Here is an 18815-nt window from a genome sequence, read left to right as displayed (position 1 = left end):
CGATAGCGTGGAAGCCTATATAAACTGCATTAGACGTCACTGGTGTTTGCTCCTGCTCCCCCGATGACACTTTGATGGCAAAATATATGTGGGGCGGGGCTTCAGCATCAGCACATACTGTATTTTCTTTTACCCAAGTACCTGTCTGTTGTTCCACTGGGAAACCTGGGACTGCAGCCGGTGGTTTTGCCACCTGACCATAGAGATCAGCAAGGACCACAAAGTCCCCCAACAATCTCTATGGTCTAAGAAACCTGAGCCAATGAGTATTTCGTTACTTTCAGTTTTGTGGTTAATGGGCAGGTGCGGGCCAGTAAAGCAGCTGATCAGACCAATCTGTGTCTGATCAGCTGCTTTGGAGGCCAGGAGGAGAGATCTGGGGCTCTTCATGAAGAGGACCTGTCATTTACCCCCCCCCCCCCCCCGGGCACGCTCGCATGTAAAGGCAAACACATACGTAGATCACGCATGCATATGCTAAAATAAAAAAAAAAAAAAAACCACAACGTGAGGAATCAACATGAACGTTCTAGCAAGAGCAATAATTCTAGCAGCAGACCTCCTGTATAAGGCTGACCATACACTATACAATTCTCTGTCCATTGAAAGTGTTGTTAGGTTTAATCTCCTATTATATGGTTTTTGGTAAATTCAAACCTAAAATCTCAAGAAAATTGTATAATGTATGGCCAGCCTTACTCTAAACTGGTAACCTATAAAAGGCTTTTAAAGTGTTGCCTGCGGAAATTTTTAGGTACCGTAATTAGGCAGTTTTAAAGCGTGACACGTTTGGGGTACATTTACTCAACGTAACATCTTTTATATTTTACCAAATGGTTGGGTATTGTGTTTTTGCACATTAAAACTCGGTAAATTGTATTTTGTCCCCCCAAAAAATTGTAGTTTAAATACTGCTGAACATAAATCATGTGACATCCACCATTTTATTCTCTAGAAGTATGGCCAAAGCTTATTTTTGGTCATCCTTCTCTAATGGGTCACAGGAGTGCACTTTTGCTCTCATGACCCAGAATCAGCAAACAAAAGGGCTAAAAAGCTAATGTCACAGAGCCGCTCTAGGTTCTAGAACACGGGTATCAAACTGGTAGCCCTGCAGCTGTTGCCAAACTACAAGTACCATGAGGCATTGCAAGATTGACAGTTACAAGCATGACTCCCAAAGGCAGAGGCATAATGGGACTTGTAGTTTCACAACAGCTGGAGGGCCACTAGTTTGACACCCCTGTTCTAGAAGGATCCCAACCACATTGTAGTGCAGCGGAGAGCCAGAGCTCAGAAAAGACCAAGAATTGGGTGATCAGTGGTCATGTGATCAAGCTACATGGGACAGCTGCAGCATAAAAAAGGTAATTATTTTTTTTTTCTCTTTTTAAAAGTCGAAGGCCAAGCAAGCAGGTTCTTCCTAGATTTCAGCCTCAGCTACCACCTTTCCTTGCCACTTAACAGAACCAAAATTTCAGGGTCGTAGTAAAAATACTAAAAACACAATTTTATTTATTTTAGGTATACCGGTTCTTAGTAATATAGCACCTGCAAATCTGAAACAAACCCATCTTCCTACCATATGGTTTTAATAAGAGTCCACAACGGTTTAGGCAAAAAAACATTTATTTAAAAAAATCTGAAGTGCATAGCACTCATTCAGAATTCTTTGTTGTGGTGTAATACTCCAAGAGTTTCCATATACCCCATCTGAATCCCACAACATTTTGGCTTGTATGCAAAACATGTAACAATGCATTTGAGTCCCTTCTTAATAAACAGCTCCTTAGTGAACAAAGCTTTGGCTGCTTTCATAACATTCTCGCACAAAAAAAAAAAAAAAAAAAAAAAAAAAAAAAAGGAAGGATTATGCTACATAATAAATAAAGAAATGTAGTGTCTTTAGTCTGGTCCTGCTGTCTTCTAAATAAAAGAAAAAAAAAAAAAGAAAAAAAAAAAAAAAAAAAAAGGACTATATACAAATGCCGAGTACTAGATAGCATACTGTCATTTCTTTATCGTTCTATTAATCTTCAAGGAACAATTACTCCAGTGTTAGTATTAGCTAGTATTTTCTAGAGTAGTTTTGTAAAATAAGAAAAAAAAAATATAAGTAAGAGTCAGGCTCACAAGACAGCGATTATTCAAGTTAGGACAGAGCTTCACAATGAGGTAGGTAAATAAAGACACTTATGAAGTCCTCAAACTGGAATGCTATTATCTTATAAAAATGAGGATCCTTAGTGTTCTGGCACTTTTGGAATGAAAACACTTGGCTTTATTTAACAATGATATGTCTCAGCCTATAGCAACCAACCACCAGATAGCCATCAAAGCTCTAGTAAGATTAAGCTAGTTTCTGATAGGCTGTTATAGACTACTACACACCCCTGCTCTTGGCCTGAGTTTTTTTGTTAATAAGCCCCACTTTCTAAACACACTATGTAAATGACATTTCATCATGATCGACAAACCCTATTGAATTTACAAACTACATTAAGAAAAAAAAAAAAAAAAAAATAGTAATAAAATAGAATTTACAACTCTACAATATTTGGACTCTGCAGCAATATATTTAAATCATTTTCAATCAAAATGACCAAAAAGGTGTCCACTTTGAAAACAGGGCGTATCCCAAACCCTATCTGTAACAGAAAGTGTGATCAAGTCTAGCTTATACCTCTAAAAAAACACACTGAAATTGCATCAGTATGGAAGGAAGCCTGCAAGAGTCCACTGATAAAATACTTTTTAGACGACCATTCATTAAGGATACAAAGGCTGAATTTTACATTAGTTTTGGTTCTTTTCATTTTGGTTTCTAAAGAAAATAACACATGAAACTATAAATCTATCTACACCATCAAAACCTTACCTAAAACAATAAGAGGGTTAACTACCGAGGTCCATGTTTTCCCCCCCTCTCATGTTACCATCATGCTGTATATTTATCTAGAACACTACATGTATAATGCAAGGCGTTCTGATACTCTGAAATAGGTTCCAAAAAAGGGGCTGAAGAGCAGCATAGATTTGTTTTTTTAGATCTTTGCCAGACGAAAGTAAAACATTAAAGACATCTAACCCAGGATGGTACTAGCCACCAGCTAGCCAATGAAATGTAGGAGCCAGGAAAAAAAATAAAATAAAAAACAACTTTCAAAAGGCAAGAGATATTCATTCCTTGACATCAAATCAGGAATTAGGCACCGGTAGGAAGGTCTGAGGGAGCCTTGGTATCTTCTGGTCTATCTGGCTTCTTTGACTTGTCCAGCACTTTTCTAACTCTATATTAAATAAAACACCAGCAGCATGAAATAGAGTTATATATTATTTCCCTGAGTTAGTGTGGAATATTGCTTTAAAAAAAAGAAAAAAAAATATATATGAGGTATAATGGAAACATTAGAACATGATGATTTAGATTTACCAGTACAGAATGCCATAAGTAACCGTACTTCAGATGAACAAGCACTATTGTGAACACCTTATAACTGGCCAAGCAGTTATGGACATGTGACATTGCCAAAGACTAATACTGTATAATCTCCTTCATCACACAGTGAAGATGTCTTCAGAAAGACAAGTTCCCTGAAGACCATGGTGGGAAAAGCACTTGGTCAGACAGTTCTTTAGCACCGTTGAGTGGTTGCGCCTCTTTAGGCTTTCGAAGAGCGCGATCTTGCGCTAGTCTCTGGGGGCACAAAAAAATCCCCCAAAACAAAATGGAAAAGAAAAAAAAAAAAAAAAAAGACTGTCAATTCACAGCATGTATTTCAAGAGCAGGACAGAGAGGTTGGAGATGGCTGTCATCACCTCTCGAAGCACTGCGTTATACAAGAGTAGTGTCCATTCACTGGGAAGCTTCTGTTATAGGACACCCCTATACACGGTTTCACTTCTATAGGCACAGCAGCTAATGAGACACTGGCAGCAGTCTGTATGTGTGTCCGTGGTTGGACACTGGTGGTCAGGCTGGACGTACACGTCTGGAGAGGGAATGCAGAGGAGTGAGCAGCAGAGACAATTTGTTGGCAGCTCGTCTGCTGAGGGGTTGGGTGGTGGAACTGTAGTTGGTGCTGGGACTGTAGGAACTGGGGTAGGTGTTGCTGGACATGAGCTTGCGGTGTGGCAGGCGACTGAGGAAATACGCATGGTGCTGCAGAGTGGCTCAATTGCGTTTTGTGCTTGTTTGCCTCCTTTACATCATTGTCATGTGCACTGGAAAAGAAAAAAAATAAATAATCAGTACTGATTTATAAGATAGTTTTGCTTCTAACAGTTTGTAATAACATGACACCATGGAACTCATGCATAAGGGACCTACTCATCCGCTCGTCCTCCATTCATAGCTCCTGATTCATTCCTAGAAGCTGTTACTACAGCTTCCATGTATTAAGCAGCGGGGCAGAAACTGCTGGCATAGTTAGGCACTCTTGATGAGTCCCCTTAGAACTATTAACCAGAGCTGCACTGGAAGGTATGGGTGGTGGGGGGGGGGGGCTCCAGAAGAGGAAGATTTTGGTGAAAAAGTAGGACACATCCTACTGAAGGCAAGTAAATGTCCCTTGTGCTGATTTGTATTGCAGGTAAACTTAGACTTTAGGTCTTGCCATCATTTTCTCCCAAGTGCATAGGTCTTCTCAAAAAGGTGGACATTTATTAAGTACTTATGACTATTCTGGGAAATACCAGTTAGCAAAATAAAAACAAACTGCCCAGACTGGGTGCTATACCTAGGGTTCTAAGGACCTTACATTTTGGTATGGTTAGTGATGTATTTTTCAGGTCTTTCCACAGAATTCAAAGTGAAACTAATGATTCTTAAAAATGGACAGTAATAACCAACATCAATGCAATTCGTAGCAATTTTAGAAAACCTGTTATGCTAGCAGTCTACGAGAACTCCATATTTTTCCTTGTATGCTTTTCTTGTACACTAATTTAGCCCATCTTTTATATGTTAAAGTACGGTTTCTGTTTACAACACTGAATGTGCCATTCTTTAAATAAGATGGATTGGAAAACCACTTTTACTTGTACTAGTAGTATAAATGAAGTTTATCATTTCCACTTGCAGTAAAAAATACATTTAATTTCTTACAATGGCTATGAATCAGGCTTTGTTCATATCATTTGCTGCGATTCTGCCTGCAATCTAAATGCATTGCAATAGTGGCAACAGACATCAAGTGTGTTCAGGTGCCATTGATTTTCAATAGCACCTAAACATGGTGCAGTTCTGCCATGATTGTTGTGCAATAAATAGCAACAAACTGCACTGTGCAAAGCTTGTCACCCCAAAGAAGCTTCTGCTCATTGTTGGGGTTACAAGCTTCACAACAGAAGAAATACATAAATGAGAATTGTTATCTGTCAAAGGATTTGTATTTTTCTCCACCCAACCCTGAGATTTACACAGCTGGTGGGGGAAGTGGAACCGGATTTTTTTTTTCTGTTGCAGTTTTCCTTTCACTTACAGGTCTCTTCTCTACATTACTGGACAAGCAAAAGAGAAGCAGCATACAGATGAGCCACGTTCTGTCACTCTGTTCAAGCCTATCAGCATACTCCTTGCACCACACCTGGCTCCTTGTGCTGCATTTTGCTCCATCTTTTTGAGTTTAGCTGTATGTACTGTGCAGAATTCTGCAAGAGGGCTTGTATAAAGTCAAATTCAGGCGATTACATTGCATTTAATGCAAACCTGAATTAATTTGTGTTTTTTTTCTATCTACCTGGATTACATTTTTAACCACCTCACTAGGTTGGATACTTAGCTACTCAACTACCTCTCTATACAGTAGGTAGTTAGCGATTCAACAGTGCTTCTAAAATCACTAGGAGTAGCAATTAACCATTAAACAGGAGGGTAGCATCTAGTACCAATCCATTACACAAGCTTGTAGCATTGTGTAAATTTTAAGATACTGATCCCTACTACAAAAATGAAAAATCACCAATGTAGTGGAGATCATTAATCTGTTAGCATGGAAAGAAAAATCATTCTTGAACTTACATCAGTAACCTCTCAATACAAGGCACAAGAACATCCCAGGCATACGCTGCGAGACGGTGGAGCCTTGTTGGCCAGGAAGGCGTAAGCCGCAGGATAATGCGAGAAGCTGCTACACATGCTGCTGCCACAAGTGATGGGAGGTAATTTAAAAATATGTGATCTATGAAGATGAAAAAAGGAAAAAAAAAAAAAAAAATACAGTTACACATTGTAAAGACCACCGGCACCTTATTCTGATAAGAAAACAGGAACAATGTGCTGTACCTTGCAGAGACACTTCTAAGAAATAATCTGCATATTTTGCCATGTAGATCTTGGTCTTCTCCAGACAGATCATAGGCCAGCCATCATGGAGATCAGTGTCATGGACAGCAATGGATAAGTAGTAATCAATAAAGTGGGCAGGAGTCGGAAGGCACAGGTTCCACTCAAAGGTTTCCAGCAGCAGAAGCTCCATGTGAAGAAGGTTCTGTTTGGTCAGCACCAGGTTCATATTGGTCATACAGCCCAGACTGTTCAGCTGCTCCAGCTTTGGCACTCGATCTTCTTTGTCTTCAAATTTACCTGTAAAAACAGATATGAGTGTAAGAAATGTGAGCAATTTCTCTTGTAGAATCACCAGCTTTACTCTTAAACATGCATTCCTGTACAGATCATAGAGTGCACATGTAGTTCAGGTATGGATTGAGCGTAAACAGACCTGAAAATAAGACACTTTAAAAGTGGTCTTCCACAGTGCCCTTTAAATTGGGGGCTCGGTATACAAATTTTGACTTGGAACTGTGAAGCCTGTGCTTTAAATCGCTCCTTCCTGCACTTCACTATTTCAAAGCTGGGCCATGCATTCTATTACATGACCAATGACAAAAAGCATAGGGTAGAAGTTCAGAATTCTGAAATTCAGCATCACAGGCCGATGTGCAGAGATTAGAAGAAAATAAATGAGGGGTATGTATAGGCAGTCCTGGGTGTCTGCATTTCACTTTGGCTGGCATTTTTGAATTTTTAAATACTTTTAGGTTTGCTTTAATCAATACCAATCAGCTATAAAAAGCAGCAGATAAAAACACAGAGTATACATGAGTCAGTCCAGGAGAAAATAGTTACATTTAAATGACTGAAGAGGACCTAGCTTACCTGCTTTCATTGTCTATTTTAATATTCTTGTTACCCTCCTAGGAGCCATACCAGCCGGTTCTATCTCTGTATTAATTTTCTGAACAGCAGAGAATGTGAGCCTATTTAACTGTCAAATTGTGCGTTCCCAAGTTCATACACCCTTCTCATTTGGAGCGGGTTTTTTTTTTTTTTTTTTTTTTAAAAAAGAGCATAGGTTGTAAGATAGCCCTTAACACTCCTCCATTACGGCTTGGTCACACCACCAGCCTCGATGAACATAGGGCTGCTGGTGTGGGCTGGGAGGAAGAGTACTGATCCCAGCACATATCACCATTTATGGGTTTTTTTGAACATTGAGGGGGAAAAAAAACAAACAAAAAACAAAACACAACCCATGCACCACACAGCAAAAGACTACATGCTACTGCCCTCTGTGCATTGGGACTACTTTGGGCAAGGCTGCCCGATGCAAATGGTGTGAATGGGCCCTAAATGCTTCTACCACTGCAGGATAAAGCTAAATACCAAAAGATTATTTCTTTGTCATCTTGGCTAGTTTACTATGATGGAGGGGTCAGCCTTCACAGTCATTAAAAAACTGCTGCATCCCCTTTGACAAACTGCAACTACTAAACTGCTCATTAGAAATGCCTTTGTATCAAAGTGACCTTTGGAAAGCAAACTAATGAGAATCGTTGAAGCTGGATTCCTGAGGCCAGTGTTCTGCTGCTGCATTATTTATCCTAATCTGCATACATGAAAATGCATGCAATGAAATTCATGACAATACATTCATTCTGTATGCTAAAAGGGAAATACATTCACCATTATGAATACTATTGAGGTGTACAGACCCACTGAAAATTCACTTAGGAGATTACATTGTGATAAAGTGCACTGTATGGTTGTTATCAACATGCAAATAAGAAAAATAAAACCCATAAAATCGGGAAAACATTCTGGTTCTATTATATATCATTTACAATCACCCCCTTTATGGAGGCAGAGCTAAAGCATAGTAAGCTATTTACAACATAGTAATAACTGATCTAATATGTCCAAAAGAGATATAGGATTACTGCTCATGGCAACTAGACTGTCAAATCCTTTGTTCCAGTATGGCCGCCTGAAAGGGGCAATTAGTTTAGCTGTTGTGGACAGCAGTTCTGTGCAAGATTTATAAATAAAATTGGATTTAGTGACTCACAGAATTGTTCTATGGGGACTTGCCAGGGTTAAAAACAGGAGGCAAGGACTCAACACTATTAGAAATTGTTCAACAGGTAAATATTTTGTGTACGTCAACTGTCTTATTTAAACTGCCTGGAGGAACAAAAAAAAAAAAAAAAAAAAACAAAAAAAACACCACAGTCCCCCCCCCAGCTGAAGGTAGATTGCATTTAGGTTATTAAATAAATCTGGGCAGCCTTAACCATTTTCCAAAGCTATCCCATTACTTTTTTTTTTGCACCCCATTTTCATAACAGCTTTAAAACTGGACAACACAAGGAGGTACAATAACCAAAAAAAATAAAATTATATATATATATATATATATATATATATATCTATCTATCTCTATCTATATCTCAGTGCAATAACATTACAAGAATAAAAAAAGAAAAATATTGCAGTTTATCAGTCCAGCTTGTAATTTTTTATTTTTTTATTTTTTTTTACAATAGCACCCCTGCTCACCCCCAATCCTTTCATTTTGAACCTAGGTTCACGCATATGCAGTGCAGGAAATTCAGCAAATCCAGAGCCTGCACTTTTTTGGTGCGATGCAATTTGAGCCATTCAAAATAAATGGGCTCAGATTGCACAACACAGAATCGCATGTGAATTGCACAGAAATGTTGCACAATTCACAGTGTGAGCCTAGACTGAATGTGCAAAGGCAGGGCTGCCAAAAAAAAAAAAAAAAAAAAAAAAAAAAAAAAAGTTATAAATTTTTGCTTAACTTAGGTTTTAAACATGTTTAGTTCTCCATGAGCCTCAAGTAGATACTATCCTCATGCCTAGTCGAGCCATTAACTATTTTTTGTATAATTCTACCCAGATTTGATCTATACAAACTAAAGTCACATAGAAGGGCCAACACATTTTATTAGTAGGAGGTACTCGTTCTCTAGGATCTCTTTTCAATTTGGTGCAATAGTTGGAATATGTGCAGATATATTGTCAAGCTGGTCTTGGATAGCCATTTTGACACCACCCAACTTGACAAAAGGTGGTTTTTCAATCAGCTGGCAGAATACATTAGCCAGTAGGGAGATCTGTCCATCTACGCTGCTTAACACAGATGCTGGACACTTATATTTCCTTCAGCCCACTGGCAAAACAAGAAAAATCTATATATGTATTAGGCTAGACTTATATTTTAGAAACCTTATAGTTGCTAAGCATTCTTTATTTTGTAAAGCTCTGAAAACTGTTGGCGCTATATAAAGGATGTATAACAATAATAAAAATACAATACAGCAAAGATTATGGCTTAAATCACCTTAGAGCACAATCACAAAATCTAAATTGATATTGTTCATTCATGTATGATTCATTCTGGCAGTGCACACAGTTACTGAATCTTTGCCAAATCTACAATGTCAGATTTAAAATATGTAGGTAATACAATCAAAGAACCAAAAACGACAGGTGAAAGCAGTTGTATCGCAAATTGAAGCAACAGCATGAAATGATAGGGGATTGAGCACCACCCCTACATATATGCTGCTAGCCCAGTGTGTGCATCCAAAATATATATTATACAGCAAAACTAGATTTTTCTTTATGGTGTAAAAAAAAAAAAAAAGGGGGCGTTGACGAGTACAAAGAATGGTTAACAGGATCAAAAAGAAGTCCAAGACTAATAAAAGACACAGGAAATGCTACTACTGATTGTAATCTAGTAAAATGTACTGCTAAGGCAATTAGTGAGAGCAGGACTAATTTATTTTGCTTTTACCTGCACATCTTTCAAAAGAGCACAGCCCTTAGATCTCAAGATACAACCTAGTGAGCAGCACCCTATACTGCCACCCACAATCCATCATGAAGCGTGCATGGAAGACATTAGAAATCTATGGACACAAGTTTAAGTAAGCACAGGAAGTCCATGTAGTCATTAAGAGGCATATCCACAAACCCCAGCTGTAAGTTACCCCTGCAGGGGCGGACTGACAACTCATGGGTCCCCGGGCAATAGGGGATCATGGGGCGCCAGCGTCTTTGACCAAACTCCAAAAAGCCTATGAAAAAGGTACCAGGGGCATCTCATGGGGCCCCCTACTGACCCCGGGCCCTCGGGCAGTGCCCGAGTTTCCAAATGGTCAGTCCGCCCCTGAGCTCCTCTTTCTGTCAGTCCGCCCCTGCCCCTGATCAACACATGGCTCCTCCATCAGACAGTACTATTTAGGCTGCAATCTGGGATGGATGGGGCGGTTCAGTGATACAACCATAAAAGAATTTAAAAACACACGACTGTTCTTGGCTTAACAATGCATTTGGTTGTTACCAGCATGTCTGCCATAAACTGGGGAAAAAAAAAAAAAAAAAAAAAAAAAAAAAAAAAGGCATTTTTCATGCTTCTCCAATACCTTGTTATTTTAATCTCAGCTGCTACATTTAAGCAGAGATGATATCCAACTCTTCTGTCTCCCATTTTACAACAGGTGGCAACTTGTCTCTTGATGAACATCAAGTATCAATTACACAGATTCAATAGCTAATTAAATGCATGCATGGAACTGATAGGATGCAATTACATACAGTTCTTGTATACCTTTCATAGGTCAATAATTAAAAGGAGTTGACAACCCCCTCTTATAGGGCTGTAAATGATCATATGCATCCATTATTAGGTAAACCCCTACGTTATCCATGCAACAGACTTACTTTAGTGCCAGTTCCAAAAATGATCCAGTATCATGCATATGAATGTTAAAAAAAAAAATTCAGTCTTTTTATGATTTTGGATCTAAATGTAGGTGTATTAATTACTGTATATTCAATAGGGACATGCACACGGGTGTGTAAATATGCATTTATGGGTGCGTAAATGCATGTATATACCGATGCAAACAGTGCATTCTGGTACTGAAAAGGAAAAGCAAGAGGATATGGAACTTTAGAATGAATATAACGTTACGCATTTAAAAAGAGTATCTAGAGGCAAGCATTTTACTGATCATTTATGCAAAAAAACTTTTGCCAGAAAAGCTTAGCCTTTATATTCAGTAAAATTATTACAGCCATGTGTGTAGCCTTCATCCAATGACCAGCAATAAAGTATTTGAAGTTTGACCTGTCCATTACCCATTTTCTGTATCTGTTCAGTTTGTACAACTTTTTTTGCTTACTGTAAAGTACAAATTGATAAGGCAGAGAAATACAGAAGACATTGAAGTATCAGGCTACATGTACACTCGGAACTCCCCTAGGTCTTCTCTGGCAGCAGAAAAGTGCTAAACACAGCAAAAACACATGTAAACACGATACCGCATTTAGCCATTTATTTAAATGGCCAGAGTACTTGCCATTGAAATTAATAAACATCCAAGTGTATATGCATCTACACACGGTTTTGCTGCGTTTGATGTTACTTGGCCAAAACTTTCCTCTCCTGAACACAATTCTTCTGCATTCAGGAGAGGAACAATTGAACTGCCCCTAAACTCTGGCAAGTCCTTGTCCACATGGACACAGGCATTTATCGGAGTTGAGTTCAGGGGCTTTTGGAGGGGGGGGGGGGGGGGGGGCAAAAGCAGTTAAACTCACACTTAGGAGCAGCAGTGTGCACATGGCCTTAGAAGGCCTCATGCACACTGGACATTTTTACAGTCGCTTCTAGGGGCATCTGACTTTTTCCTGCCTCTAAGCACCCCTACATGTTAGCATTTGTGTCCATGCACACATAGGCATTTAGGAGGCAGGAAATAAAACCCAACTGCCAGTGCACTCAGGAGCAGCAGAGTTCTGGCAGAAAGCAAAAAGTTTGACGCTTCTAAACACCTGTAAATGTGCATTAAACACTAGACGCGTTTAATGCCTGAGCGTGAATTTCAATTGCCAGATTTATTCTGGCCAATGAAATGAATTATTGCCCAAACGCTTGACGCAACTAAACGCATCACATTTACAAGCATCAGGTGTTTTTTCTGCCAAAATTCTGCTGCCAGGAGGAAAGGCTTCTAGGAGAGTTAGGAAAACATCCTGCATGCATGAGACAAAACACACACTAGGTATTTATAGACATGGAGAAACATCTAACAGCAGCATGGCCACTTGGTGGCTGGCCCATCACTGTACATGGTGGAGTCCTCTGCCCTGTGTAAGCTCAAACTGCAATTGCCAGGAGCTTGCACAGGGAAGATTTTCCTTTGCTTCCAGTTGCTTCTTTCCTGCAACTCCATTCAGCATGTTCAGCTGTGGAGAAGGGAACTAAATTAAACAACATTTTCACTTGTGGTGGTAAAAACAGGTTGTTGAGCCACATTTTAATGCTCCCCTTAATTTGCAAAGGCAGCCGGATGGGGTTCTATACTTGCCATGGCAGTGATGTAACGCTTCACGGCACAGCAAGTTATTATACCCCCTCTGGTGTGTGGCAGGCGGTGTGAACGAGGCCCCCCAACTACAACTGCCCAGCAACTGTGTGCATAGCATGTGGTGGCATCATTGAGATGGATTTTAAAGGGTTAAGACAGGCAGCAAGGAGGAAGCATATATCAAGCACCTTCTGAAAAATAATTTACCACAGATCACTTTTCAGAGGGAAACACTTATGTAAATAAGCCCTTTCACTGCCACCTTTCTGTACATGGGCAGATTTCCCTTTTACAACATGTTACACCGGCATTTGGGGTGTAACATGTTATTATGCAGTATCTTCCCCATCAACCCCCAGTGACAGCAGGGTTCCTCTCCCTGCATCTATTGTCACATTTTGAAATGGTCATGGCTGTGTGTGGCTCTGGCTGCACAGTTACGTCATTTATTCACAGTGATCTGTGAATGAATAAAATAGTCCTATCCGCCACCTCGGATGATGGACTTGCAGTATCAATGAACTGCAAGCATGCTAATCATCTCACTCTTCCTCCATCCACACTGCCTACAGCTAGGAGCTGTCTGCCTGTACAGAGGTATGGACAACAGAACGGTAGGTAGCTTGAGCAGGACCCAAACATTATATTGTTGCTGCAATTCTCTGCAGGCTTCTGTCAAAAATAAATGCTTTTTTTCCTGCAAAAAGATGTACATTTATTTATTTTTAGAAAAAGATGAGCGTATCATTTAAAGGAAACAAATGGTGGATTTGCACATTTTTCTATTGTTTTGGTAACAGCTTAAAACAAATGACTATTTAGATTTCCTCAGGTTAAAATAAAATAGTGCATATATTTTTTTCCCATTTCTAGTAGAGAAATCTTGTTGATTGAATTCCACTAGTTTTTGAGGCAGCTTAGCCCAAGGCTGAACACATATGACTTTGCATAGATTTCATGACAGAAGGTCAGTGTTATTAAGCAAGTTTAATTCTGAAGCTTTAACTGGACAGACAAGAATCCTCTGCATGTAAAAGGTCAGACATAGAAGGAAAAACATATTGCATAACATGTTTTTGACATTAGTAGATAAAATAATGGCTTACTTGCTAAAAGCAGACAAGATAATGCCACAATATGGAGCTGTTGGATAGAAATATCATATCTGTCCATGAAGAGGTCCAGCAGGTACACAGCGAGATGGCGAGCAGTTGGACACAGTTTAAACCGATTGCTGACAATAGCTATCAAGTCTGCAAAGTAGCGTCTTAAGTTCAGCTGGGGAGACTGGCTTTTGTAGGACGGAAGCTTCAATTCCTAAGTAAACAGACAGCAAAATGGTAATTTGAGCTTTGCAGACAATTGGAGAGAATACATTAACCTCTGTCACACATGTCTTTCTGGCATTCTGGTACAGCAATTAACACAAATGTTTCCTTCCAGACTGGTGTCTATTCAGTTCTATTAGAGGTTTTTTACATTTATTCTTAACAGTTTAAAATGATTGTAAAGTTAATTTTCTGAAAATAACAAACATGCCATACTTATATGCTCTGTGCAGTGGTATAGCAAAGAACAGCCCGGACCTCCTCTTCTGTAAACTGCCACAGCTCTAGTCTCCTTGTCTTCTGCATGTGCCACCATAGCAAGCACAGTGTGGTGTGCTGATGGGGAGTGGGGTGTGGTGGTGGGGAGTTTTTTTTTTTTTTTTAAATTTTTTTATTTTGAGCCTGGGTTCACACTGATGCTGTGCGGAATTTGCAGCGGTTTCTGTGCAAATTCTGCACCGCATCACAATCGCACCCCGTTCACGTGAACCGCTGCGGGTGTGTATGTTAACAACACCCCAAAATCGGTCTGCAAAACGCGGTGCGATGTGCAGGATCGGATCGCATGGGTGCGAATACACATGCGATCCAATTCTAGTGCGGACCCAAAAAAAAAAAGAAAAAAAAAAGGGCCCTGCACCTTTGGTACAAATGCGATTAGAGACAAACAATCTGTATGGCTCAAATTGCACTGCTCAGAATTATTATACAGTATTTATAAAGCGTCAAAGGTTTGCTCAGCGCTGTACATTATAGTGGGAGACAGAACATGAGACAATACAGTAACAAAACAATACACCAGATGCGATTTGCACAGGAATGCAGTGCAGTTCCTGTGCGAATCACATGCGGTATGCCGCACCGCACAAGTGTGAACCCAGGCTAATACATACAATAACTTTTGAACCACTTAAGTTTTTTCTAAACTGTTTTAATCAAAATGCAGGTACTTAACACTATTTATTCCAGGTATGAATTTATATATATATTTTTTTTAATAAAAAAAATTAAATAAACTATCATTGTCACATTGCCAACAATCAACCATCTTTTGTGGTTTATGTCACTGGGAGCCGGCTGTCTCTTCCTGGTTCCCGCAGCCATCTCCTCTATTGAAGCAGTGGCAGAGCTCTGCATGTGCGAGTTCTGGTGTCGGCTTACATGAATGGTAGATAATGCCTCCTGGGATATCCGACCTCAGTATCCTAGGAGGCAAAAATGGCAGCAGGGCAAAAAAAAATTAAAAATAAATCTTTTAGAATGTGTGTAAAAAAAAAACCAAACAAACAAAAACCCACTAAGTGAGAGGGGATTAAGTTGCAGAAAGCTAATTTTTGGAGTGGAGTGATTTATTCCCATCTGTCACTACAGACAACTATTTTGAGACATTAATCAATCAACACCTGTAGTATTTATTCTATTGCTGGGTGCAAATTAAAAAAAAGGGGATGTGTACAATTAGTCTAGGGTGAAATGTCTCTGGACACAAAATAACAATCAAGTGTTTTAAATTATTGGCTAAAATATATTTTTACCATATATTTCAAAGTTAAAAAAAAAACAGAGTTATCAATGCAGCAACTCATCAGAAAGCAGATAGTGAAATGTGTTGTAGAAGGATAGCTCTTGGTAGCCAACTAAAAAGATTACTTGTATTTAACGTTAACAATATTCGTACCTATGCAGCTAAAGCAGCACAATGGATGCACTTCACTCTGTACACACTAAGTCATTGTTCTAAATAGAATACATTTGACTCATCCTACACATGCACAGTACTCTAAACTTTTCAACAAGCGCCCCCTTATATTTTAGACTTGAAAATGTCTGAGTCTCTAATTGAATTGTGCAGATTATAGACATGACTCTGCTCTGCAGAACAACAATTCATCAAATAATTAATGTGGGCAACCATAGCAACCTACTCCACTCAAATGGGTGGTAGACCAAATTAAGTGGAGGGACTAAGGAAAACAATACTTTATTTTATATTGCATGTAAATGAGTATTTACTGAAAACAAGGGGCCAGATTTCCAAAACTTAGCAATAAAGATGATCTGCAGACCCTCCACCACCCTGAAAGGGGACACTTGTAGCAACACAAGAGGCTTTTGCAATCGCTGGCCACTTTGCTGTTTTAAAGGAACATCCCCCTTGCCTGCTGTTGAATAACAAAAGGGATTTAAAACCGTGAAAATCTATTTGTGGCAGCACCCCAGAGCCTGCTCACATATGCCCTAAAGGAAACTGCAGGCTCCCTGCTACTTAACACTGGAGTGTGAACGGAGGCATGGGGAATTGACCAGCTGGCCACAACTTAGGAGCTGCCAGAAGACCTACAAGACAATGCAACACCAAGGATCTTCCCCCTTGAGCAACATCACAGAAAGAAGATGACCAAAGCCACAAGCCTTTTGGATCACCTCTGCCCCCCACAGTGCCATTAGAATAGGCACAAAAGCAAAAATGTGTCAAAGTTAAAAATTACATAAAGTGTAGAAATATTTATTAACTAAAATCTCACACAAAAAAAAAAATTATATATATATATATATATATATATACACACACACACACACACACACACACACACATACATATACTCACTGTAGATTAAGTATATCATAGCATGAATTAGATATATATGAAAATTTTTAGTGTGTGTTTTTATTTATATATATATATATATATATATATATAAATAAATAAATGAATGAATGAAAAACTCACAAAAAGTATACAAGTATATATATAAAAAATGTATTTAATTCATTCTATGATACATTTAATCTACAGTCTCATCACTTCTATAACCCACATGGTCTTGAAGGTTTTAATACTTGTTTAGATACTTTTAAAATGTTTTTTTTTTTTTACATATGATTTCCATACATTTGTGTTTTTCCCCCATTTGTATTAAAAACACCTTGGCTGATGTGAATATGCTAATTGTTAATGAAACTGGTATACAGAATAACAGGAATATTCGTACAAGTGGTTATTTTTTGTTTTAAGAAGTTGCAGTTGAATTTGTAAGTGTGAAAATTAGTTATGTTGCTAACACAATTTTTGTTTTCTCAAGTTTCAATAGTTTAATACCAGCAATAACTTGTAAACATGGAATAATATTGGATATGTTGGCAACACATATGGTTACGACTTTATTTTTTATTTTTTGCACAAGTTGCAATAGAGTTTAAACTGAACAATTATAAAACCTTATTAGGTAAGCTTGCAATGGATTGTTTGTAACCCCCAAGTTTGGACACTACAGATTTGGGGATGTCATACCTTCATAAAGTTGAATGATTTCATATTTATTACTGGCACTTCTACTTCAATGGCCCTTTTCATGTCACGGAACACCCCCAATCCTGGGTCTACCCCATGTACCTTATAGCGGAGTGCCTGGTGGATATCGGCAGCCAGCTGGCCCTTCCACCACAAGCCTTCCAGCTCCATGGCCCGAGACGTCAGGAGGTCCAATCCCCAGAGAAGAAGTTCAGCCTGGAAGACAAGGCGATCAGCCAGAGAAGTTGAGTTTCCTCCATGAGATATCACTTTCCATACAAAGGGCCCATCTGATCCGCTCTCAGCCAGCACATCATCATAACACTGACTCCCTTATTTGCACTTAATTAAAATCCCACCAAGAGAGGTTTAACCCTTCCCTCCCCAGCCTGCTCCTCACTCCCCCAGATCTCATTAAGGGGTTGATGAAAAGGAAGGCCTGGCTAACAAGTCTACCATTGGAGATCTGCATGGACATTTGATCCCAGGGATACAAGTGGGATCTCTAATATATAAAAAGTAACAATGATTCCATCCTGTGTCCAATCAGATGGCAGCATTTGCCATCACGTGGTTTAAATCAAGATCTCACAGTTATTAATGTAATCTGCGTGTTAAATGACATTTTCAGAATGAGATCAGTGATTGGCTGGGTAGACTGTGGTCACTGCTTGTTATAGGATGAAGTCCCATACAGCTCCAAGGCTGCTGATAACAATACAATCAGATGAAGTGTACAGGGTGATGTATGGACCACCTATGTCCTGTAATGGACTGTGCGGGGGGTGATGTCCATGGAGGATCCAAGCCGGCAGCCAACAAAGCCCCCCGCACACTCACATTCGCCCCCCGTGAAAGTTCCCCATCCCCTCCCCCCTCCTCCGACGGACCTCGCTCACTAATCAGCTCCGGAGCGCCGCTTACAGCCCAAGCACATCTCGTCCGCCCTGTCACCGATCCCCCTGTTCTGCTGGCCGGCCCCGTCCATCAATCGCTCAGGCTCTCCCCATCCATTGTTAAAGGGCCGAGCTCCACTGACTGTATACAAAGCCTGAGCTCGGACCCATGCCGCTGGAGGCCTCCGCCAATAGCAGAGCACCTTTCAGCACGGGCTTTTGATGTCCACCAATCACGGCGCACCTATCAGGCTGGGAGTCCGGGCAAGAAAACGCGCTACCCGCCCTCCGAATAGGTTAGAGTCATCCGGGTTACCGTAGTCGGATTGGGCTTTACACATCTGGCTACGTCATGGTTTGGGGCTGGGGATGTGTAGGTGGGGGGCGTGGAGAGGCAACGAAGGGCCGTGACTCAGTCTGGGGATATGCAGGAGGGGGCATAAACGACACGCCCCTTTACCTCTCGTCACGCCTTCCCCACCTCCCGCTTACACATCCATGGCGTAAGCCACTCCTTTCCCTGGCTTCGCTCCACGCCTACCTGACTGCACAGGCGTGGCTTGGGCCGGGGATGTGCTGCCATCAGACGGGGCGAAGGGGAGGGGGCGTGAC

The 18815-nt window shown here is 40.0% G+C and overlaps 1 protein-coding gene across 1 annotated transcript; it reads right to left on the bottom strand.

Moving 5' to 3' along the window:
- Positions 1–1611: 1611 nt before the first annotated feature.
- On the bottom strand, positions 1612–18506 carry CCNJ (cyclin J). The gene is made up of 6 exons (XM_089690288.1): positions 18198–18506; positions 17410–17523; positions 13794–14004; positions 6287–6586; positions 6023–6182; positions 1612–4224 (listed from the first exon to the last, which is right to left on the bottom strand). The coding sequence occupies exons 2-6, from the start codon at positions 17476–17478 to the stop codon at positions 3816–3818; spliced, it is 1149 nt and encodes a 382-aa protein (XP_089546414.1). The 5' UTR covers positions 17479–17523; positions 18198–18506; the 3' UTR covers positions 1612–3815.
- Positions 18507–18815: the final 309 nt, after the last annotated feature.

Source organism: Staurois parvus, unplaced genomic scaffold (assembly GCF_062004578.1).
Source record: "Staurois parvus isolate SC_StPar_1 unplaced genomic scaffold, SC_StPar_1.0 ptg000525l, whole genome shotgun sequence".
NCBI classification, from domain to species: Eukaryota; Metazoa; Chordata; class Amphibia; order Anura; family Ranidae; genus Staurois; species Staurois parvus.
The sequence above is the reverse complement of the archived record's forward strand: the minus strand, read 5'-3'. Positions and strand labels throughout refer to the sequence as shown.